This window comes from Scyliorhinus canicula, chromosome 11, assembly GCF_902713615.1.
Source record: "Scyliorhinus canicula chromosome 11, sScyCan1.1, whole genome shotgun sequence".
Lineage (NCBI taxonomy): Eukaryota > Metazoa > Chordata > Chondrichthyes > Carcharhiniformes > Scyliorhinidae > Scyliorhinus > Scyliorhinus canicula.
Window position 1 is genome coordinate 150441919 of NC_052156.1, and position 22707 is coordinate 150464625.

At 49.0% G+C, this 22707-nt stretch overlaps 1 protein-coding gene across 2 annotated transcripts in view; it reads right to left on the reverse strand.

The window, feature by feature from the left end:
• Positions 1 to 269: 269 nt before the first annotated feature.
• Positions 270 to 22707, reverse strand: part of LOC119973493 (fascin-3-like) — a 49112-nt gene continuing 26674 nt past the window's right edge. Inside the window, exons 5-7 of one of the 2 annotated variants that reach the window (XM_038811723.1) lie at positions 14068 to 14238; positions 9304 to 9526; positions 270 to 439 (exon numbers count right to left, since the gene is read on the reverse strand). In XM_038811723.1, the coding sequence (XP_038667651.1) occupies positions 9321 to 9526; positions 14068 to 14238 (377 nt within the window). In that variant the 3' untranslated portion in view covers positions 270 to 439; positions 9304 to 9320. Of the gene's footprint in view, positions 440 to 9298; positions 9527 to 14067; positions 14239 to 22707 lie in introns of those variants that run through there. The other variant, XM_038811724.1, reaches the window with a different exon arrangement.

Sequence of the window (22707 nt, forward strand, 5' to 3'; positions counted from 1 at the left end):
TCTGGCCCACTGAGCTAACGACGCTTCAGTGATTCAGTTCTCCCAACATATAGGAGGAGAGAGAAAAGGATGTCATTCTGGATTGTGCTGGTGACAGAGTGGAAGGAGTTTGGGAGCACCCCACTCACTTATTTCTCCCTCCTCTCCACCATTGAGGCTTCATGAGTTCCTCATGAAGGCCAAATTAGCAAAGAAGAAACTTTAAAAAATAAAATGTGCTCCCCTCAATTTTTCACCCACCAAAAATAAGGAAGACCCCAATCCACACATTTCCAGGAGATATAGGAATTACTTTAGATACAGGCTGAACATTGAACAGAAAGTCACAGCTGGAGAACACAATTTGGGCAACCACCTTCTTCGTCATTGAGGGGTGGGTTTTGTTTCTGTTGCACTCACAACCTTTGGTCGCATATTCCTCTGAATCTTTTATTCTCACCTGGATGTACAAAATAGAATGGAGTTAAAATAATCAGCTACTTCCCACCCACGCCCTCTCCTCATAAAGTAGAATTGCAATAAAAGAGGGTGTTTAGTGAAAAACATTTGACGTGCCAGAAGCAAATTCAACCATGACAGAGGCTTACAAAGTATCTCACAATTTGTGGCCCAGGTTTTGGTTCCCTTTCTGTAATGCTGCTTAGAATCTGGCCCCATGGCTTCCAATGATTGAATAAAATCACGTTATGTTTCCATTAAAATGGGTTTTGACTGATGCTTCTATTGGGAATTGCATTCTGTGATTCCCACCAACGTCTCCATGTTGACAACCTTGACTGTGCTATCTGATTTAGTGGCAACGCATCACGGATGAAGGAATTCAGTTATGTGGAGAGATTAGAGAAGCCGGAATTGACTTCCGGTGGCGGCGATGTTTGAGTGAGCCGCACATTCGGCGGGCTCTCACTCCGGCGGGGCTTGAGGGCTGATTCCCCGCGATAGCGGGACCAAGGAGCGGCAAAAAGGCGGCCGCAAAAAGGCTGAAGAGCGGGCTGCAATCGATGGAACCGTGGGAGTCCAGGAAGCAGAGGAGGAGAGAGAGAAAGAGACAGAGGCAAGGAGCAGAGGAAACTGACCTGAAACTTAAGATGGCGGGCACACGGACCTTTCTTGCTCCAAGAGAAGAAAAACAGTTTTGGAGTTGCTGAAGCAGGACAACTTGGACCCACTTCAGATGCTCAAGAGGTAAAAGTTAAGGAGCGGGGAGAAGGAAGGCGGCAGCGAAAGTGCTGAGGAGCGGGCTGCGGCACATGGAACAGCGGGAGTCCAGAAGGCAGAAGAAAAAGGAGAAAAAGGGACAGAGGCAAGGACCTGAAGAAAATTACCTGGGACTGAAGATGGCGGACACACGGACCCCGGACTCAGCAATCCAGCAGGCGCTGGATAACATGCTCCAGGTAATGAAGTCCAGTTTTGAAGCGCTGAAGCGGGACAGCTTGGACCCAATCCAGAAAACGATGGATCAGCTGAACCAGAGGCTGGATGCGCAAGATGTTAAAGTTAAGGAGCTGGGAGAGGCGGTGGAGGAGCAGGCGGATGCGCAGACGGTTGTGGCGCTAGAGGTTGACGGGCTGAAAGAGCGGCAGAGAAGACTGCTGGACAGAGTGGAGGAGCTGGAGAATAGAGTCCGCAGGAACAACCTGAGGATGGTCGGCCTCCCGGAGGGGGCTGAGGGAGCTGATGCCGCGTTTGTAGCAGACCTGTTGAAGCAGCTGATGGGGGCCGAAGCCTTTCCATGACCGCCGGAGCTGGAGGGGGTACACAGAGTGCAGGCGAGGCAGGGGCGGCCGGACGGACCCCCCCCGCCCAATGGTGATTAGGTTCCACAGGTTCGTGGACAAGGAGCGGGTGCTGCGGTGGGCAAAGAGCGCCAGGAGCAGCACGTGAAACAACAGTATTCTCCGCATTTACCAGGACCTAAGCCAGGAGGTGGCTCGGCGGCGAGCAGCCTTTAAGATTGTCAAGGAGGTGCTGTTCAAGAAGCACGTGAGGTTTGGTCTGCTGTTCCCGGCTCGCCTATGGGTCATGCACCAGGGTCAACACCACTACTTCTCTGAGCCTGAAGAAGCGATGGATTTTGCGAGGGATCAGGGGCTGGTCCCGAAAAGAGGCCCCACGGACGCGAATTAGGGCCCGAGGATTACCGTGGGAAGGTACGCCGAATGGGCCTGGACTGCTGTTCAACGGTTTGCTGGGCCAAAGGTGCCAAGTGGAACATTTGGGACTCTTTCCTTTGTTCATGGACATTGGTTTGGGGGGTTTACTTTTTTTTTCTCTTTTTTTATCATGGGGGTTTTTTTTGATTGTTTTTTCCTCTTATTTCTGTTTGTTCCTTTTTGGGCGGATTTGTACTTTTTGTGCAGCTCGCGGAGGACACTGGAGCCGGCTTGCTCCAGTGGGTTGAAGAGGGGGATAGGGCGCCGGGGAGTGGGGAAGGAGGACGGGGAAACAATGGGAATGCGACAGGAAGGCGCCGGAGTGTTGAGTCACCGGGCTAGCAGATTAGCTAGTCAAGGGAGTCAGGTGGGGGGGGGGGAGATCACAGCCAGTGGATGGCAGGGGTGGGGGTATCGGGGCATGTACTGCTGACATGGGAGGAACTTGAAATAGGCACTGGAAAGGAGGTCGAGGGTGGAGGCAGCCAAAGGGCGGGTCAGGAATGGCGTGACGCACGGGCCGGGGGCCGGCCCGAGAAAGGCTATGGCTGACCGGCGTGGTGGGGGGGGGGGGGGTGGGTTGTGCCCCCCGACCAGACTGATCACCTGGAATGTCAAGGGACTGAATGTGCCAGTTAAGAGGGCGCGGGTGTTCGCGCACTTGCGAGCCCTGAGGGCGGACGTAATTTTGGTGCAGGAGACACATCTGAAAGTGTCTGACCAGACCAGGCTAAGGAAGGGCTGGATTAGCCAGGTCTTCCACTTGGACTTGGACTCGAAGTCCAGGGGGGTGGCAATCATGATCAACAAGCGCGTGCAATTTGAGGCGGAGGGCATATCCGCAGACAGGGGGGGCAGATACCTGATGGTACGGGGCAGATTGGAGGGGAGAAGAGTGGTGCTGGTGAATATATATGCCCCGAACTGGGATGACGTGGACTTCATTAAAAGAGTGCTGGGGAAGATCCCGGACCTGGATTCTCGCAGGCTAATAATGGGAGGGGACTTTAACATGGTCCTTGACCCGGCTTTGGATCGGTCGTGTCCCAGAACGGGTAGACTCCCAGCAATGGCAAGGGAGCTGAAAGGGTTTATGGAGCAAATGGGGGCAGTGGACCCCTGGAGACATAGACAGCCGACAGGAAGGGGCTAGTCGTTTTACTCGCACGCCCATAAAGTATATTCTAGGATAGATTTCTTCGTACTAAGCAGGGATTGTATAGGGGAGGTAAAGAACACGGAATACTCGGCAATTACTATCTCAGACCATGCCCCGCATTGGGTAGACCTGCAGATCGGGGGAGCGAGCTACCAACGCCCGCAATGGAGGCTAGATGTGGGACTGCTGTCGGAGGAGGGGATCTGCAAGAGGCTTCGGAGGTGTATGCAAAATTACTTGCAGGTGAATGACACGGGGGAGGTCTCAGCGGCAACCTTGTGGGAGGCGCTAAAGGCAGTAGTGCGGGGGGAGCTGATTTCAATTGGGGCCCACAGAGTCAAGGCAGACAGGGCAGAGATGGACAGATTGGTCAGGGAAATGGGTCGGATAGATGAAGAGCACGCGGAGTCCCCGGGGGAGGTTTTACTCAGGGAGAGGCAGAGACTACAGGCGGAACTGGGGGCACTATCCACGAGTAGGGCCGTGGAACAGCTTAGGAAGGCGAGGGGAGTGGTGTACGAGCATGGGGAAAAGGCTAGCAGACTGTTAGCGCAGCAACTCAGGAGGAGGGAGGCGGCCAGGGAAATAGGTAGAGTGAGGGATGGGGAGGGGCGCAAAGTGGAGGACCCGGCAGGATTGAATAAGGTATTCCGAGACTTCTATCGCAAGCTGTATACTTCGGAGCCGCCGGAAGAACCGGAGGGGATGAAAAGGTTTCTGGACGGGTTAACCTTCCCAACAGTAGGTGGGGGGCGAGTGGATGAGCTGGGGGCCCCGATTAGAGTGGAGGAGGTATTGGGGGGCCTAAAGGCCATGCAGTCGGAGAAAGCCCCGGGGCCGGATGGATACCCAGTAGAGTTCTATAGGAAGTTTTCTGAGCTGGTGGGCCCGGTCTTGGCGAGGGTTTTCAATGAGGCAAGGGACAGAGGGACCCTGCCGCCGACAATGTCACAAGCCACCATATCTCTGATATTGAAGCGGGGTAAAGACCCGGAGGTGTGCGGATCCTACAGGCCAATCTCCCTGATTAATGTTGACGCCAAGCTCCTGGCAAAGGTACTGGCGGGGAGAATGGAGGACTGTGTACCGGAGGTGATTGGGGAGGACCAAACTGGGTTCGTGAAAGGTAGGCAGCTGGCGGCCAACCTGAGAAGATTACTTAATGTGATAATGATGCCCCCGGTGGGTAGGGAGGTGGAGGTAGTGGTGGCAATGGACGCCGAGAAGGCCTTTGACCGGGTGGAGTGGAACTATCTATGGGAGGTGCTCGGACGGTTTGGGTTCGGGGAGGGATTGGTGGATTGGATCAAATTATTATATCAGGCCCCGAGGGCCAGCGTCAGGACCAACAGAGAAGTGTCGGAGTACTTTAGATTGTACCGAGGGACCAGACAGGGCTGCCCGCTCTCCCCGCTGCTGTTTGCGCTGGCCATAGAGCCGCTGGTGATTGCGCTGAGAGCCGCAGAGGGTTGGAAGGGGATGGTGAGGGGCGGGGTAGAACATAGGGTCTCTCTTTACGCAGACGACCTGCTCCTGTACGTGTCGGACCCAGTGGCCGGGATGGGAAGTATACTGGGAATGCTGAGGAACGTCGGCCAGTTCTCAGGTTACAAATTAAATACGGCCAAGAGTGAAATGTTTGTGGTGCAGGCAAGGGGCCAGGAGAACAGATTGAGAGGGCTACCGTTTAGGCTGGTTGAGGAAAATTTCCAGTATTTGGGAATCCAGGTGGCACGAGACTGGGGCAGGCTGCACAAGTTAAATTTGGCCAGGGTGGTGGAGCAAATGAAGGGAGAGTTTCGGAGATGGGATGCACTCCCGCTGTCGCTGGCAGGGAGGGTGCAGACAGTAAAGGTGACAATCCTCCCTAGATTTCTGTTTATTTTTCAGTGCCTCCCGATCTTTATCCCACAGTCCTTCTTCAAAAGAGTTAACAGGATGATCATGAGCTTTGTCTGGGCGGGAAAATCCCCGCAGGTGAAAAAGGCGATGCTGGAGAGGAACCGCAGCGAGGGAGGGCTGGCTTTGCCGAGTCTGATTAATTATTACTGGGCGGCCAACATCGCTATGATAAGGAAGTGGATGGTGGGTACGGGGTCTATTTGGGAGCGGGTGGAGGCGGCTTCGTGCAGGGGCTCCAGCTTCTCAGCCCTGGTCACGGCTCCTCTACCACTGCCGCCGGCCAAGTACACCACCAGCCCGGTAGTGGTGGCGTCCCTGCGGATATGGGGCCAGTGGAGGAGGCATGTAGGGGAGATGGGGGCGTCTGTCTGGGCGCCAATCTGCGACAACCATCGGTTTGCCCCCGGGAGTATGGATGGGGGGTTCCGAGTATGGCAGTGGGCGGGGGTGGGACGGGTGGGCGATATGTTCCTGGAAGGGAGCTTTGCGAGTTTGAGGAGCTTGGAGGAGAAATTTGGGGTGGTAAGGGGAAATTATTTTAGGTACCTACAGCTGCGGGACTTTGTTCGTAGACAGGTCCCATCTTTCCCACACCTCCCGCAAATGGGGATCCTGGACAGAATAGTCTCTAGGGGGAAAGAAGGGGAGGGTAGAGTCTCGGGTATTTATAAGGTGCTCATGAGGGAGGAAGGGTCCCAGACAGAGGAACTGAAACTTAAATGGGAGGAGGAGCTAGGCGGGGAAATGGAGGACGGGCTGTGGGCAGAGGCCCTGAGTAGGGTAAATTCGACTGCGACATGTGCTAGGTTCGGGCTGATTCAATTTAAGGTCGTTCACCGGGCCCATATGACGGTGGCTCGGATGAGCAAATTCTTTGGGATAGAGGACAAATGCGCTAGGTGCGCGGGAGGACCAGCGAACCACGTTCACATGTTTTGGGCATGCCCTAAGTTGAGGGGGTACTGGGAGGGATTTGCGGGGATCATGTCCCGGGTGCTAAAAACAAGGGTGGTGATGAGTCCAGGGGTGGCCATTTTTGGGGTTTCGGAAGACCCGGGAGTTCAGGGGGAGAAAGAGGCTGATGTTTTGGCCTTTGCTTCCCTGATAGCCCGGCGACGAATACTATTGGCGTGGAGGGAATCAAAGCCCCCGAAGACTGAGTTGTGGCTTGCGGACATGTCGAGTTTCCTGGGTATGGAAAAAATTAAATTCGCCTTGAGGGGATCTGTACAGGGGTTCGCCCGGAGGTGGCAACCATTTATTGACTTCTTTGTGGAAGAGTGAGCGTCAGCAGGGGGGGGGGGGGGGGGGGGGGCGCGTAGAGTAGAGTAGGAGGGAAAATATGGCGGGTAGTACCGGTGGGAGAAGAGCGGGCTTGTGCAGTACGTTACGATTGAAGTATTGAAAGTACATGGATGTTTGCACATTTTTGCCTTTTTTGCTTTCTTTCTGTTGATGTCTGTAACTGTTTACAAAGCCAAAACGACCTCAATAAAATTGTTTATTTAAAACAAAAAGAGAAGCCGGAATTATTCTCTTCCTATTTTTAAAATATATTTTATTACAAACATGTATCAAAACAGGTTACAACAAATAAACAGCCCCCCCCCCCCCCCCCCCCCCCCCCCCCGGCAACAAACAGCTCCTCAAACACGGTCACAAACATCTCCCTGGAATTGTTCTCTTTCAAGCAGAGGGGGTAAAAGGAAATTCAATGGGAGTGTTCAAAATTATGATGTATTTTGATGTTGCAAATAAGGAGGTAGGAAAGCTTTAAGGCAATAAAATGCCAGAGTGGAGATGAGTTTGCAAAGTATGAAGTGGTGTGCATTTCTGTAAAGGATGGTGGAAGCAGATTCAATCGTAACTTTCAAAAAGGAATTGATTACATATTGAAGAGCAATACTTGTCTGTGTTGTATGATCCTGCTGCTGATTATTTATGCCTGTGCTCTGTTATGATCATTTGCTCGTGACTGGTCAGTGAAAATGGAAGTGGGGGTAGTTCATCAGTGATAAGTTACCCTTTCAATTTTGGTTTTGAGTCTAGGCCAGCGGCGTAGGTTCCTTTGACATGAGGGTCAACTGCAACTGGTCTCTGCATTCTCGAGTCCATCGATGTGTTCCACCTGAATATTATTAATTAAACACTGGGGGCTCCTCTGATATGAACAAGTGACCTGCAGCAATTCCATTCCAAGTTCTCCTCTATTGAAAATTACATCTGGAAAGGCTGATATAAAAACAGTCAATGCATTGCCACACCAACTTGAATATTGATTGGATATAATATGAAGTTGTTGGTAGCTATTCCACTGTAGCTGAACTATTCCAAGAGGTTCCATTAGGTGATCTCCTGCTTTCAACTGCCCCGCTCCCACGCTTCTGCCATTGGTTGTCAAATCCATCCATTTGCAAGGTCACTGATGGAACCATACCCCAGTGTTCATTCACCTTCCAGAAGGGAAGGGGAGGATATGTTGGAGGTAAATCCCAGGGAAATGTGTGCAGAGACATCAAAGGCTTCCAGAACTTGAATTCTCCCATATTTCAACAAATGTCCAAAAATAAACTGAGAACCATTTTATAGAAATACAATTTGTTCCTTGAGGCCTCGACCCTGACTTTGTTTTGTCACAATATGTGGATCTTGTAAAGCACATAAAGGGTTAATGTAATGTTACTACCCTAGTCACTAGATGGTGCTATAGAGCAACCATATAAATATCACATGCCTCCTTGACTTCTGGGAGATACATGGATATATCTGGAGAGAGTGGAAGAGAGCAAGACAGAGTAGTTGTGAGATAGTTGAACTAATAGTATAGTTAATAGTGTAGATGTGAGGGCAGTACAGTGGCGCTGTGATTAGCCCTGCTGCCTCACCTTGCCGAGGTCTCAGGTTCGATCCCAGCTCTGGGTCACTGTCCGTGTGCAGTTTGCACATTCTTCCCGTGTTTGCAAGAGTTTTGGATCCACGACCCAAAGATATGCATCATAAGTGAATTGGCAATGCTAACTTTGCCCCTTAATTGGAAAAAATGAATTGGGTAACCAAAATTTTTTTTTAAAATAGTGTAGATGTGTAGTGTAATCTTTACTTAATTAGAATCTAATTCAGTGTGGAGTAACAAATTAGCTTTGTTTATTAAACACAGCTTGCTGTTCTTTGTTAGCGCTACAACCTTCTCTATCCTGAAAGAACTAAAAACAAAGAACACAACAAGTGTGATGGTATAAGATGGGTAAAAATTAATTGGCAGGCTCTTATACACCTCTCCTGATTTTAATCTCAATTGAAGTCAACCGAAATTCAAGTTGGGTGAAGCGTAAAAATGAGCCGCTGAATCGCTATCACCTACATTACTCAACCGTACAAAATAGAGCTCTGTTGCAGCCAAGGGCAGTGCGGCATTTAGGTAAAGGGAACATGGAGGTCAAGGATAATTGGACCAAGGTGTAACGGTGAAATTTAGCCATCACTTCTCTATTTTTATCTGCTTCCAACTGCATTTGTAATGGAAAGTACTGTGTAAACTGGTCACATTGTCATTATATCCTCCCACCAGTGGCTGCGCTGTAGTGCCTGCACTGGTTGAAGGATATAGAAGTACAACCATTTTGCAGGGGCAGTTCCTAATTTAAACGTGGTTGAACAAATTTACAATGGAAAATGTGGAGAAGGAATGCATGAAATTTTTCTTTTAGCTATATTATAATTGTAAATAGGGAGTGAAGCGGTAACCTGAAGTTGGTGTCAAATCTTTGTGGGGCTGATTTTCGGTTGTGGGTGGTGTGATTGCACATTTGTATGTTTGCATGTTTAAAATGGATTCCCAGTGGTTTTGGGTGGGAGTGCTCCTCACATGTTTTCTGACCTGTGCCAAAATTGACATGGGTTGGACGTTGGAAAGAATGGGACAGTAAGTACAGCAGTGCCATTCTCATCCCAATCCCTGGGATGAAATATACTCTTCGCCTACCACACCTGCTCATCCCAGCAAATCTACTTCAGAGAAAATGTCACATTCAATCTTTCAACTGGTTTCCCCCTTAGATTTAAGAGAAGCAAATGAGTAAAGCTTACCTCTGTCTGAATAAGGTCTAGAATTCCCACAGACTGTCATTGCTGATAACTGTACTCAATGCATTCAGTATACCATTGTGGTCACTGCAAAGATAGTGACCATTTGGAACTTTGACTGACAGAAGGTTGTCCGCATGGATTTCGATGGAGAAATCCAGGGGAGTATCTCCGGAGACGGAGAAAATGCCGTTGGGTTTCATGGTCCAGAACTTTCCAGTGTTACCTGAGGAATGAAGCAGGAAGAGGGTTTTTGTCATGTGCCTATCTTCATTTCATGAGGGAAAAAAAAATTAAACAAAGAATTGTAGAATACAATCAGAGAGTTATTGCAGGTGGTAAAAACAAAATGCAGAACACAAGAGACTTGGAGTAAGGCCACTGTTACTCAAATGCATCGACGAAGCACATTTACATTTTATGCGAGTGATGGGAAGACAGCATTCTTGGGACTGGGAAAGTTCAGATGGGGATGCTGGACAATGACATTGACCATAACCATCTCCATTAACAATGTCTCCTAGACATGAATTATATTCCTCTTCCTGACCAATGTTTCAGGAAGAACAGACAGATCAAAATTCTGATGTCTGATTTACACACATGCTGAGCTGGCAACACATCTTCGCCATTACAGGCCTACTCTACTTGTCTCTGTCCCTACCTTAGCCCACCTGCTGCTGAAACTCTGACGCATTCTTTACCTCCAAGACTCAATTATTCCAATCCCCTCCTGACAGGTTGCCTAATTTTCACCCTCATTACACTTGAAGTCATCTAAAACTCTGCTGCCTGAGTCCTAACTTGCACCAGGTTCCACTCAGCTATTACCCCAATGATCTCCATCATGTTTAAATCCCTCAATGGTCTCAACTTTCCCCATCTCTCTAACCGCCCTTAGAACCCTCTAGTCCCTGTCCATTCCGAGATCTCTGGCTTCTTGTTCATCTCCAGTTTGCTTCACCACACCATTGGCAGCTGAGCTTGCAGCCGTCAAGGCCCTAAACTCTTGAATTTCTGCCTCTCCACCTCTTGCCTGCCGAACGTTTCTCTCTTTGACCAAGCTGTTTTAATGTCTCCTGCTCTGAGCTGATTAAAGACCGCCACCATAAAGCTAGGATATAGTTAAAGAGCCCAATTAAACTTTTGAGGAAGTAACTGAAGTAATGGTCAGGGATGGACGATGATTTAATTTATTTCAGAAGGCATTTAATAAAGTTCCACATAAAATATTGTTGCTAAAATGAAAGCTCATGGCATTGGAAGAAAATTGTTGAGCTGATTAGATTATTCAGGAATAGAAGACAGATGAGGGATAAAGGGTATTGTATGTAGCAAGGGGTCGGGTGACGACATAGGCAGGTTAGAGACACAAGGCAGACAATCTGAAGCCCATAACCAATTAGTAGACAATTTATTGATTAATACACACAGGGGCCGTTGTCAGGGGGGAGGTGGAGTGGACGCGGGAGAGCCGGTGACCACTATCGTATCCCTGTAGGGAGGCTGTGGTTCAGCCTCCAGCGCTCCCGATTGGTCCATAGATCCCTGGGGATCACATTGGGATGAAAGGGCAGCTCGATTGAGCTCGGATGCCCATGCTACATCTGGCTCTGCCAGTCCCAGAGGCTCCCCAATGTCTGCACCATGGTGTTGATGGCCTTAGCGATGCCCCTGTGTGAGTGGGCCATGCTCCGCAGTGCCCCAGCAAAGGTCCACCTGCATCAGGGACATGTTCCCCAGCGACTCGGACATGCTGTTGGGGCGCTCGGCCAATGGCCGGCACTGACTGAGCAACACCTTGGGCACCACCGCTTATGGTGCTGACGTTATGCTCCAGGGTTTCTATTGTAGTCACCACCCTAGCAATGTTGGCCTTAGTGCCACGCATTGCCAGCACAGTTTCCTGCACCCATAGCCTTTGGGACTCCTCCAATTCGCTATGGAGTGTCGCTGACATCCCCCTCTGAATCTCACAGCCACACGCTATCGATGCATCAGCTCCAGAATAGCCTGGTCCAGAGGCTCAACATCTGACTGGGACTCAGCCAGGTCCTGGGATCGAGCAGACCTTTGACTGTTATCTCTCTTGGATATTCCTGCCTCCTCCTGATGCACCTCTGACTGCTGTCTCCCCCAGATGTGCATCTGCAGCTGTGTGGTGCTCACCAGATTGTGCCCCGGAAGCCTGTCCACTACTTTTGCCCACCGAGGTGTGCGTTCCTGCGCTGGTGGACAGTGGGGATGACAGCCATGACGCATTGGGATCTCCTCCGAGATGTTCTCATGGATTGGGGGTTAGTGGTGGTGATTGGGGGGGGGTGGGCCCATCCTGGGTGGGACGGCACCATCAGATTGAGATCCTGTGGGAGAATGGACATGTGGGAGCGAATGATCATCATGCCGGCATGAACAATTCGCATGTGACAGACAGGTCATCCAGGTGGGTGCCGGGGGATACTCACCTCTGCGGCACTGGCCAATCTCGACGTTGGTGACCGCTCTGTCCTCGGCAACCCTCGCGACCTCCAGTGCCTGTTCCTCATAGGGGGTTAGCACCTGGGGTCCGGCACCCCACCCACCCGTCAGGATCCTTTCCTGTTTGTTCTGGGCCAACCTCTCCTGCTTGGGGGCATCATGAGCTGCATGCTTCATGCATTGTTGGGGGCGGGGGCGGTTTGGGAGTATGGTGGGGGACAGGCCGGTGCCAGCTGCTGGGCATGGGTGGGGTGTGCTGTGGATGCCATGGTGTGCGGGGGCCGATGACAACTCACTTGTGCAGCCCGATAGAGGCTGTTGAGCTTCTTTCAGCACTGGGTGATGGTCCTCCTGGTCACAATCCCCGTGCTGACGGCTACTGCCGCTGTCTCGCAGGCGGCACCGGCTGACCCTCCAAACCCCGTTGGGGGAACAGGGTGTGTCATCTGGACTCGATGTTTTTCCTCAGTCTGGCCAGGTTGGCATCTCCAAACTGTGAAGCAGATCTGCGCGGTGGCATGGCTGCGTGCTGTCTGGGGTTTGCTCTGTGGGATCGGTTTAAGAGCTGCTCCCCTGATTAACGAGGAGCTTCCGGGCGTTGTCCCGGCGAATCAATTGGCAGGACAGTAATTTGCGGCATGAAGCCCGTGGGGTACCATTGTGCCCTAATTAACATTCGATACCGGTGACAGCCTTGTTGGATTGGCTATCGGGAAACACCCGGCATTTCCTGCTCGCTAACAGACTTAGAAACGTTTCCGTTAGATTACGCCCTCTGGCATTCCCGACCGACTCTTCCTCTGCGGTTTATGTGAAGCCTCTCATAAACGGTCCAAAATGCCTCTTTATCCGGGGTGGAAACCAGCCTCCCTTCCACGTCCTGGATCTGGATACTCTCCCATGAGGCCATCTGTCATGTTCGCTGATGAACCAAGAGACAGCTGGCTTTCTCCCATATTCATAAGTAACCCCCCACCCCTCAGGCGCCACAACTGACACACGCCCTATCAATAGACAGCAGGTCAAACTGCGTGTGCAGCTTTTCCTGCTTACTAGGAGTTTCGGGGTTGGGTCAATCGAATATCCACGGTCCACTCCCAAAATGTCATCAGCTATTCGAATGTTAGCCTTTCTATCATGAGGGCTCAAATCTCAAGAAGAGGAATCTTCGATGTGGATATTAGACCAGGTGACCAACAGCTTATTCAAAAAGGTAGAATTTAAGGGGCAACTTAAAGATGGAGAGAGCAGCAGAGAGAAAGTGAGTTATAAATAGAAATAATTCCAGAGCTTCGGGTTGAGTAGCTGATAGCATTGCTGCCAATGACCGAGACAAATGTTTAGCGATGAACAAAATGAAATCATCTTTATTGTCACAAGTGGGCTTACATAAACACTGCAATGAAGCTACTGTGAAAAGCCCCGAGTCGCCACATTCCGGCACCTTTTCGGGTATACCGAGGGAGAATTCAGACTGTCCAATTCACCTAACAGCACGTCTTTCGGACTTGTGGGAGGAAACCCACACAGACACAGGGAGACTGATAGGGCGTGTGTCAGTTGTAGCGCCTGAGGGGTGGGGGGGGGGTTATTTATGAATATGGGGAGAAAGCCAGCTGTCTCTTGGCTCATCAGCGAAGGTGGCAGATGGCCTCATGGGAGAGTATCCAGATCAGGGACAGACAGATCCACACAGACAGTGACTCAAGCCGGGCAGAACGGTAGCATAGTAGTTAGCACAGTTGCTTCAAAGCTCCAGAGTCCCAGGTTCGATGCCCGGCTTGGGTCACTGTCTGTGTGGAGTCCTCTTTCCAAGGGCCCGTGCAGACTCAATGGGCGAATGGTCTTCTTCTGCACTGTAAATTCAAATCAAATTCTAATCGAACCTGGGACCCTGGCACTGTGACGCAGTGGTGCTAACCACTGTGCTACACTTAAAGAGCAGAATGGGAGGAACCCCGGGTTGTTGGAAGGTGGTGGGGTTGGTGAGTGGGAAGGGAAGATTTTAACACAGGGGTGATATTACAGAGGCAGACTTGATGATGTGAACCCAGAGAGAAAAGCAATATAAACGGGAAAAACGGTCCGAATTGTTATTTCCTTCTGGGGAGGATACGAGATCAGATCTCAGCTCAGGGTCAAGTTGGACGCTGATGTTGTGGATGGTCTGGTTTAGCTTCAGACAGAGAGAGGTTTGGAGTGAGCAGAGAAGTAACAGAGTTTGTAGCAGAGGCCTATGAGACTGACTTCAAGATCTTTGTTACAGTAATGGGACAGCCAGCCACTTGCCTTGGAAGTGATAGAAGCCGCCTTTGCAGTGTATCAGTCGGATGATTTCATAGTTACTCCTGCTGCACTGGAGTTGGTCTGAGTGGCAGTCAGTGGTAATGTAACCGTGTTTACCACGCAGGATCAGGAAGGGTCGGTTCACCAGCCTCACGGTGAACAGCTCATTTGGCCCTGGAAAAGAATGCAGACAGTATTTGAGAAAACACTCTTAAGGCATAGTTTCATGGTGTGCAGTTAAAACTGGCTTATGCTCAATGAACTCTGTCCAACAAACAGTTAGGACCTGGATTAACGTAGAGCTGGAGAGTTGTGCTGAGGAATTGTCTAGGGATCATGATTGGAAGCTCCACTATTTCTGATTCATGTTAAATATGTGGGAAACACAATGTAAGGTGAACAAATTGACAAAGGACATTAAATTGGAGGGAGAGGGCATATGTAATCTGGTCAACCAGGAAAGCGGAATTACAGAAAACCCTGGACAGTGTGTGTCGTGTTATGTACTCTGGGATAACACAGGCTGCAACTGAATGCAGCTTTAACCAAAAGATACTCCAGACCTTGAAGTTAGTTCAATCTGATTTATTGAACCAGTAGCACAGTTAGCACAGTTCTCTATGAGTTCGACTCTCTGCTAACCTAAGTGTGGTTACTCTGTCTGACTGAACCAGACTAGCTCTTAGCTACGTGCTGGAGGTGTGATACTGTAAATACACCCTGACTCACTCTGTAGATGTTCATCAGCGGAAAGAGGTGGAGTGTGAGCGCCTTGTGCCTTTTATAGTGAGATACCACCCCTGAGTGTCCTGCCTGCTCATTGGTCATGTCCTGTTCCCTGTGTTCATTAGCTGCCCCTCTGTGCCTGTCTGTATATCATTATCTGCATGTCTGCATATCATGACAGTGTGTATTGTGCTGCAGTACTATTGTGGATAAGATTCAGTAGTTTACGTATCTGACATGTTGGAAGTAAAACATGGGGAACATATTCTTCAGTGAAGTGGCATATGGAGAAGCTCGAAGACGTGTGGTGGTGATGGTAACTCAACAATCATGTCCAGTCATTGCTGTTGTTATGATCTTGAATACGAACATATGAACATAAAAATGAGCAGAGTAGGCCATTCGGCCCCTTGAGTCTGCTCTGTCATTTAATAAGATCATGGCTGATTGGATTATGGTCTCAACTCCACATTTCTACCTACCCTGACAACACTTGACCCTTCTACTTATCAAGAATCTATCTACCTCTGCCTTGAAAATACTCATTAATCTTGCCTCTGCCACTCTCTGGGGAAGTGAGTTCCCAAAATTCACAACACCCACTCCTGGTGGCCATGAAGGTCACCGCAGCCAGAATTTCTTTGCAACGGGTTCATTCCAGGGCGCGAGCGGGAACTTGTATGGCATTTCCCAAGCCACAACCCACAAGTACATCTGTTGTCATGGTACGCTGGGCTAGTGCACAGTCAATTCCAGTCCCAAAGACCCCAGAGTCCCAACATAAGTGAATTAAGCAATAATTCGTATATATTTTCTGAGATCTTTGACCCTTGACTGCTCCAATGGCTTACAGGCTCCAGAGTTGTAAGTAAAACTTAATAACTGTTTATTTATAAGAAGAAAAGAGATAAACATATAATGGTGAGAATAGAACTACGGTCTGCTAATCTAATCTCATTTTCCTCCCTTCGCCGTCCCACCCTCTACCCACATACACACAAGACAGAAACACAGTGGGGAAACGAATGATAAAAATAACAGGGATTAAAATTGGAATGAGAGATGAGTATTTTCACTTTTGAGGTGTAGTCTCTGTAGTCGATTATCTTCCCGGGACACAACGTGTTGAAATCCCTGTTATTTTTATCTTTCCTTTTCCCACCTTGGACCTTCTGGTTTGTTCCTTAAATTAGAGCCCATAAGCTGTAGAATTTCTTCTGGGGAGTCACTTTCATTTGACTGACCTCTACCAGATTAGCTCTCAGTCTCACTGAGATAAAATTAGAATTATCTGCCTGAGGATTTAAAAGCGTTTTCTTCGTCCACCCCACCCTCGACCGCTGGCCTGCTCTTTCCGCAGGTCAGAACTAATTGTAGTGGAGAGAGAGAATAAAAGGGTCTTTTATTCAAGACCACCGGAGATCTCAGGAGAGATATCAGCCTGGGCTTTCCTCAGCCTTTCAAACAGGGTTAGGCTTTCACGTATGGCCGAGAGACTGCCTTCAGCCTTTTAATCAGAAATTAAACTTTCACATGCAGGTGGGGAGAGTTTTAATCAGAAGTTAAACTTCCACAGGCATAAAATGATAATGGAGTCCAAACCTGTGACCCCCCCCCCCACTTTCCTGAGTCAAAACAGGACTGAACTCTAAATGGAGTCTGCCTTCATTGCCAGAATCTTCTGGAACTCTCCACACCAATCAGGATCAAGGGTCAGTCAAGACCTGTGATTGCAAAGGAGCCGATTGGCTACTAGCCAAGTCCATCAAAATGTGACATCACTGGACCAAACCAAATATCACATTGTTGTCCTGGCTGGCGTGGGGGGGGGGGGGGGGGGGGGGGGGAGAGGGTCTCCTTGGGCCAAATCAAATAGTACCTTGTACCGGGGGTGTTTCAGTAGTCGCCCAGATGCATAAGTTAAAATCCAAAGCGGACAAAAATTATAAAGGAAAACAAGGGGACTGACAAGACTTTGCAAGACTTTCTTTACACTGTGAAGTCATGGATACGTTGTATGCCCGGGTAGCTGACTATAGTAACTTTGAGCTGGATCAAGCCTATCAAGATGCTTGATCAGAAGGATCCTCCGACATCGTTGGGATGTCTCAGGTCCAGGGGAAATAGATGGCATGAGGGAGGCCCTCATCCTCATCCGCTTTTCATAGGACGAGACTTTGTTTGTCAGTCGCTCCCAACTCCCTCCAATCACTCCTCCCCTCATTTACCTCCCCACTTGATCCCCATTCCCCTCCCACCATTTCCCCCCTTCCTACCCCACCTTCCCCCACTTCCTGGCCCTCCCACACACCCCGCCACCCTCCCCGACTACCCTGGTTGACTGTTATAACAAGACACTCAGTTCAAGGACGATAAATGCTGGCCCAGCCAGCGACGCCCACATCCCATAAATGAATGTTAAAATATTCAAACGAGAGCGGAGGACACTAGCCAGTGTGAGAGACAATAGTTATCCTTCTACCGACATCATTAAACACAAATTGATCGCCGCATCTGTTCCATCAGAATAGAGACGACACTTCAAAATGACATAATTACTGCAAAACATGGCAGCACGGTGTGCAGTGAAGCAGTGGTTAGCACTGCTACCTCACGGCTTCGAGGTCCCAGGTTCGATCCCGGCTCTGGGCCCTGTCAATCTTCCACAAGTTGAACCAATCACATCACCCTGCTTAGGTGTGGATTATTCCTCTTCATCTGTAACTGATCAAACTGTTGATGTTTTAAAAGGATAGCCATTAAGTAGTCTGAGCAAAATAGTTAAATGTTAATATTGGGAGCTAACCAGAGGAGTACCGTGAGACAGGACAGCTAATTTGGGAGGAAACACTGGTGCAGAATGAATGACTTATTTCTGTTCCTCCTCTGATTGTATGATTTCTAGAAGCAGAGAACATATCGAGAAGGATGTTTGTGGCTTTGGTACCTCAATGGGTTCCGATGGAGAGCTCAGTGCATCAGATAACAGTGGTGTCTTGAATTTCCAGGTCTGTTTCTAAAAGATCTCCTCAAAACTCTGCTTGAGGGACAGCCAGTGAAATAGCTACTTCATGTTGCAGTTATAATAATCGTAATGCTTTGCAATGTGATATCCTGCCAGGTAATTGTTGTAGGTCAGTTTCAAGACACTTGGGCTCTCAAAGTGCTGATTCACACTTGAAATGAAATGAAAATGAAAATGAAAATTGCTTATTGTCACGAGTTGGCTTCAATGAAGTTACTGTGAAAAGCCCCTAGTCGCCACATTCCGGCACCTGTTCGGGGAGGCTGGTACGGGAATTGAACCGTGCTGCTGGCCTGCCTTGGTCTGCTTTAAAAGCCAGCAATTTAGCCCAGTGTGCTAAACCAGCCCCGTGATTCACCCGAAAAATGACTACGTTTCATTTTGTGCGAGTTTGGTGGAGAGTTTCGCATTGACTGTCATGGTGAGAATACGGCCTGTGATCACCTGCACTTAGTGGAAAAATAGACCCCCATGTGAAAGTTGCCATATCTGGTTCCCACGCCGCCTGTCAGCTGCTCGCCGCTAACAAGGGGGAGCTGCTTTTTAACGCTGCCTCAGCACTCACTCCCAGTCAAGACCTGAGGTTAGCATGCGCAGAGGCCTGCTCCTTGCTTTGTCGATGCCGACCTGGCCAGGCTTCCCAACACTGTGGATGAGGGACGGGGCACCCTTTACCCCAGAGGAGGTCGGAGAACCAGCAGCACAGTCAGCAATGTTACCTGAGAGGCAGTGGCAGCTGCAGTCAGTGCGGGCAGCAAGATCAGGAGGACCACCATCCAATGTAGGAAAAAGATGATGACCTCCTATGAACTGCAAGAGTACACATCTCTCTCCTGGCATCAGTCCCACCTGCCCTATTTCCATTCCTCACCCCCTTCCCAATCTACTAGCTGACACCTCGCAATAAACATTCTCAATAGAAATGCCATAGCGGCCGTTGGGAGATTCCCCCATCATCAGGACCACGGCGGGTATACCGCGACCAATCGCTCTCCGATCTTGCCAACACCTGCCTGCGACTGACCTGTGGATCATAACCCGCTATAACATACACAGGAGCCGCTATTCCCTATAACATACACAGGGGCTGCTATTCCCTATAACATATACAGGAGCCGCTATTCCCTATAACATACACAGTGACCGCTATTCCCTATAACATACACAGGGGCTGCTATTCCCTATAACACACACAGGCTGCTATTCACTATAACATACACAGGAGCCGCTATTCCCTATAACATACAAAGGAGCTGCTATTACCTATAACATACACAGGGGCCGCTATTCCCTATAACATACACAGGAGCCGCTGTTCCCTATAACAGACACAGGGGCCGCTATTCCCTATAACATACACAGGAGCCGCTATTCCCTATAACATACACAGGAGCCGCTATTCCCTATAACATACACAGGAGCCGCTATTCCCTATAACATACACAGGAACCGCTATTCCCTACAACACACACGGGAGCCGCTATTCCCTATAACATACACAGGGGTTGCTGTTCCCTATAACATACACATGAGCCGCTATTCTCTATAACATACACAGGGTGTGCAATTTCCTATAACATACACAGGAGCTCCTATTCCCTATAACATACACGGGGGCCGCTATTCTCTACAACATACACAGGCACTGCTATTTCCTATAACATACACAGGAGCCGCTATTCCTTATAACATACACAGGGGCTGTAATTCCCTATAATGTACACAGGAGCCGCTATTCCCTATAACATACACAGGGGTTGCTATTCCCTGTAACATACGCAGGGGCTGTAATTCCCTATAATATACACAGGGACCACTTCTCCCTATAACATAAACAAGATCTGCAATTCCCTATACCATACACAGGAGCCGCTATTCCCCACAACATACACAGGGGCCGCTATTCCCTATAACATACACAGGGCCGCTATTCCCTATAACATACACAGGGGCTGCTATTCCCTATAACATGCACAGGAGCCGCTATTCCCCACAACATACACAGGAGCCGCTATTCCCTATAACATACACAGGGGCTGCTATTCCCTATAACATACACAGGGCCGCTATTCCCTATAACATACACAGTGACCGCTATTCCCTATAACATACACAGGGCCGCTATTCCCTATAACATACACAGGGGCTGCTATTCCCTATAACATACACAGGGGCCGCTATTCCCTATAATATACACAGGGACCACTACTCCCTATAACATAAACAAGATCTGCAATTCCCTATACCATACACAGGAGCCGCTATTCCCCATAACATACACAGGGGCCGCTATTCCCTATAACATACACAGGAGCCGCTATTCCCTATAACATACACAGTGACTGCTATTCCCTATAACATACACAGGGGCCGCTATTCCCTATAACATACACAGTGACCGCTATTCCCTATAACATACACAGGAGCCACCATTCCCTACAACACACACAGGAGCCGCTATTTCCCATAACATACACAGGGGCCGCTATTTCCTATAACATACACAGGGGCCGCTAGTCCCTATAACATACACAGGGACCGCTATTCCCCATAACATGCACATGAGTTGCTATTTCCCATAACATGCACAGGAGCTGCTATTCCCTATAACATGCACAGGGTCTGCAATTCCCTCTAACATGCGCAGGAGCCGCAATTTCCCATAACATACACAGGGGGCGCTATTCTTATAACATACACATGAGCCGCTATTCCCCATAATATACATAGGGGCCGCTGTTCCCTATAACATACACAGGGGCCGCTATTTCCCATAACATACACAGGAGCTGCTATTCCCTATAACATGCACAGGGTCAGCAATTCCCTATAACACACACAGTAGCCGCCATTCCCTATAACATGCACAGCAGCCGCTATTCCCCATAACATACACAGGGGTCGCTATTCCCTGTAATATACGCAGGGGCTGTAATTCCCTATAATGTACACAGGGACCACTACTCCCTATAACATTAACAAGATCTGCAATTCCCTATACCATGCACAGGAGCCGCTATTCCCCATAACATACACAGGGGCCGCTATTCCCTATAACATACACAGGGGCCGCTATTCCCAATAACATACACAGGCGCCGCTATTCCCTATAACATACACAGTGACCGCTATTCCCTATAAATATTCACAGGAGCCGCTATTCCCTATAACATACACAGGGGCTGCTATTCCCTATAACATACACATGAGCCGCTATTCTCTATAACATACACAGGGGCCGCTAGTCCCTATAACATGCACAGGAGTTGCTATTTCCCATAACATACACAGGAGCTGCTATTCCCTATAACATGCACAGGGTCTGCAATTCCCTATAACATGCACAGGAGCCGCTATTTCCCATAACATACACAGGGGCCGCTATTCCTTATAACATACACATGAGCCGCTATTCCCCATAATATACACAGGGGCCGCTGTTCCCTATAACATACACAGGGGCCGCTATTCCCCATAACATACACAGGAGCTGCTATTCCCTATAACATGCACAGGGTCTGCAATTCCCTATAACACACACAGTAGCCGCCATTCCCTATAACATGCACAGCAGCCGCTATTTCCCATAACATACACAGGGGTCGCTATTCCCTGTAACATACACAGGGGCTGTAATTCCCTATAATATACACAGGGACCACTACTCCCTCTAACATAAACAAGATCTGCAATTCCCTATAACATGCACAGGAGCCGCTATTCCCCACAACATACACAGGGGCAGCAATTCCCTGTAACATACACAGGGGCCGCTATTCCTTATAACATACACAGGGGCCGCTATTCCCTATAACGTACACAGGGGCCGCTATTTCCCATAAAATACACAGGGGCCGCTATTTCCTATAACATACACAGGGGCCGCTATTTCCTATAACATACACAGGAGCTGCTATTCCCTATAACATGCACAGAGTCTGCAATTCCCTATAACACATACAGTAGCCGCCATTCCCTATAACATACACAGTGACTGCTATTCCCTATAACATACACAGTGACCGCTATTCCCTATAACATACACAGTGACCGCTATTCCCTATAAACATTCATAAGGAGCCGCTATTCCCTATAACATACACAAAGTGTCTGCAATTCCCTATAACATGCACAGGAGCCGCAATTTCCCATAACATACACAGGAGCCGCTATTCCCTATAAACATACACAGGAGCCGCTATTCCCTATAACATACACAGGGTCTGCAATTCCCTATAACATACACAGTGACCGCTATTCCCTATAAATATTCACAGGAGCCGCTATTCCCTATAACATACACAGGGGCTGCTATTCCCTATAACATACACATGAGCCGCTATTCTCTATAACATACACAGGGGCCGCTATTCCCTATAACATGCACAGGAGCTGCTATTTCCCATAACATACATAGGAGCTGCTATTCCCTATAACATGCACAGGGGCCGCTATCCCTATAACATACACAGTGACCGCTATTCCCTATAACATACACAGGAGCCACCATTCCCTACAACATACACAGGAGCAGCTATTTCCCATAACATACACAGGGGCCGCTATTTCCTATAACATACACAGGGGCCGCTAGTCCCTATAACATGCACAGGGACCGCTATTCCCCATAACATGCACAGGAGTTGCTATTTCCCATAACATACACAGGAGCTGCTATTCCCTATGACATGCACAGGGTCTGCAATTCCCTCTAACACACACGGTAGCCGCCATTCCCTATAACATGCACAGCAGCCGCTATTCCCCATAACATACACAGGGGCCGCTATTCCCCATAACATACACAGGGGCTGTAATTCCCTATAATATACACAGGGACCACTACTCCCTCTAACATAAACAAGATCTGCAATTCCCTATAACATACACAG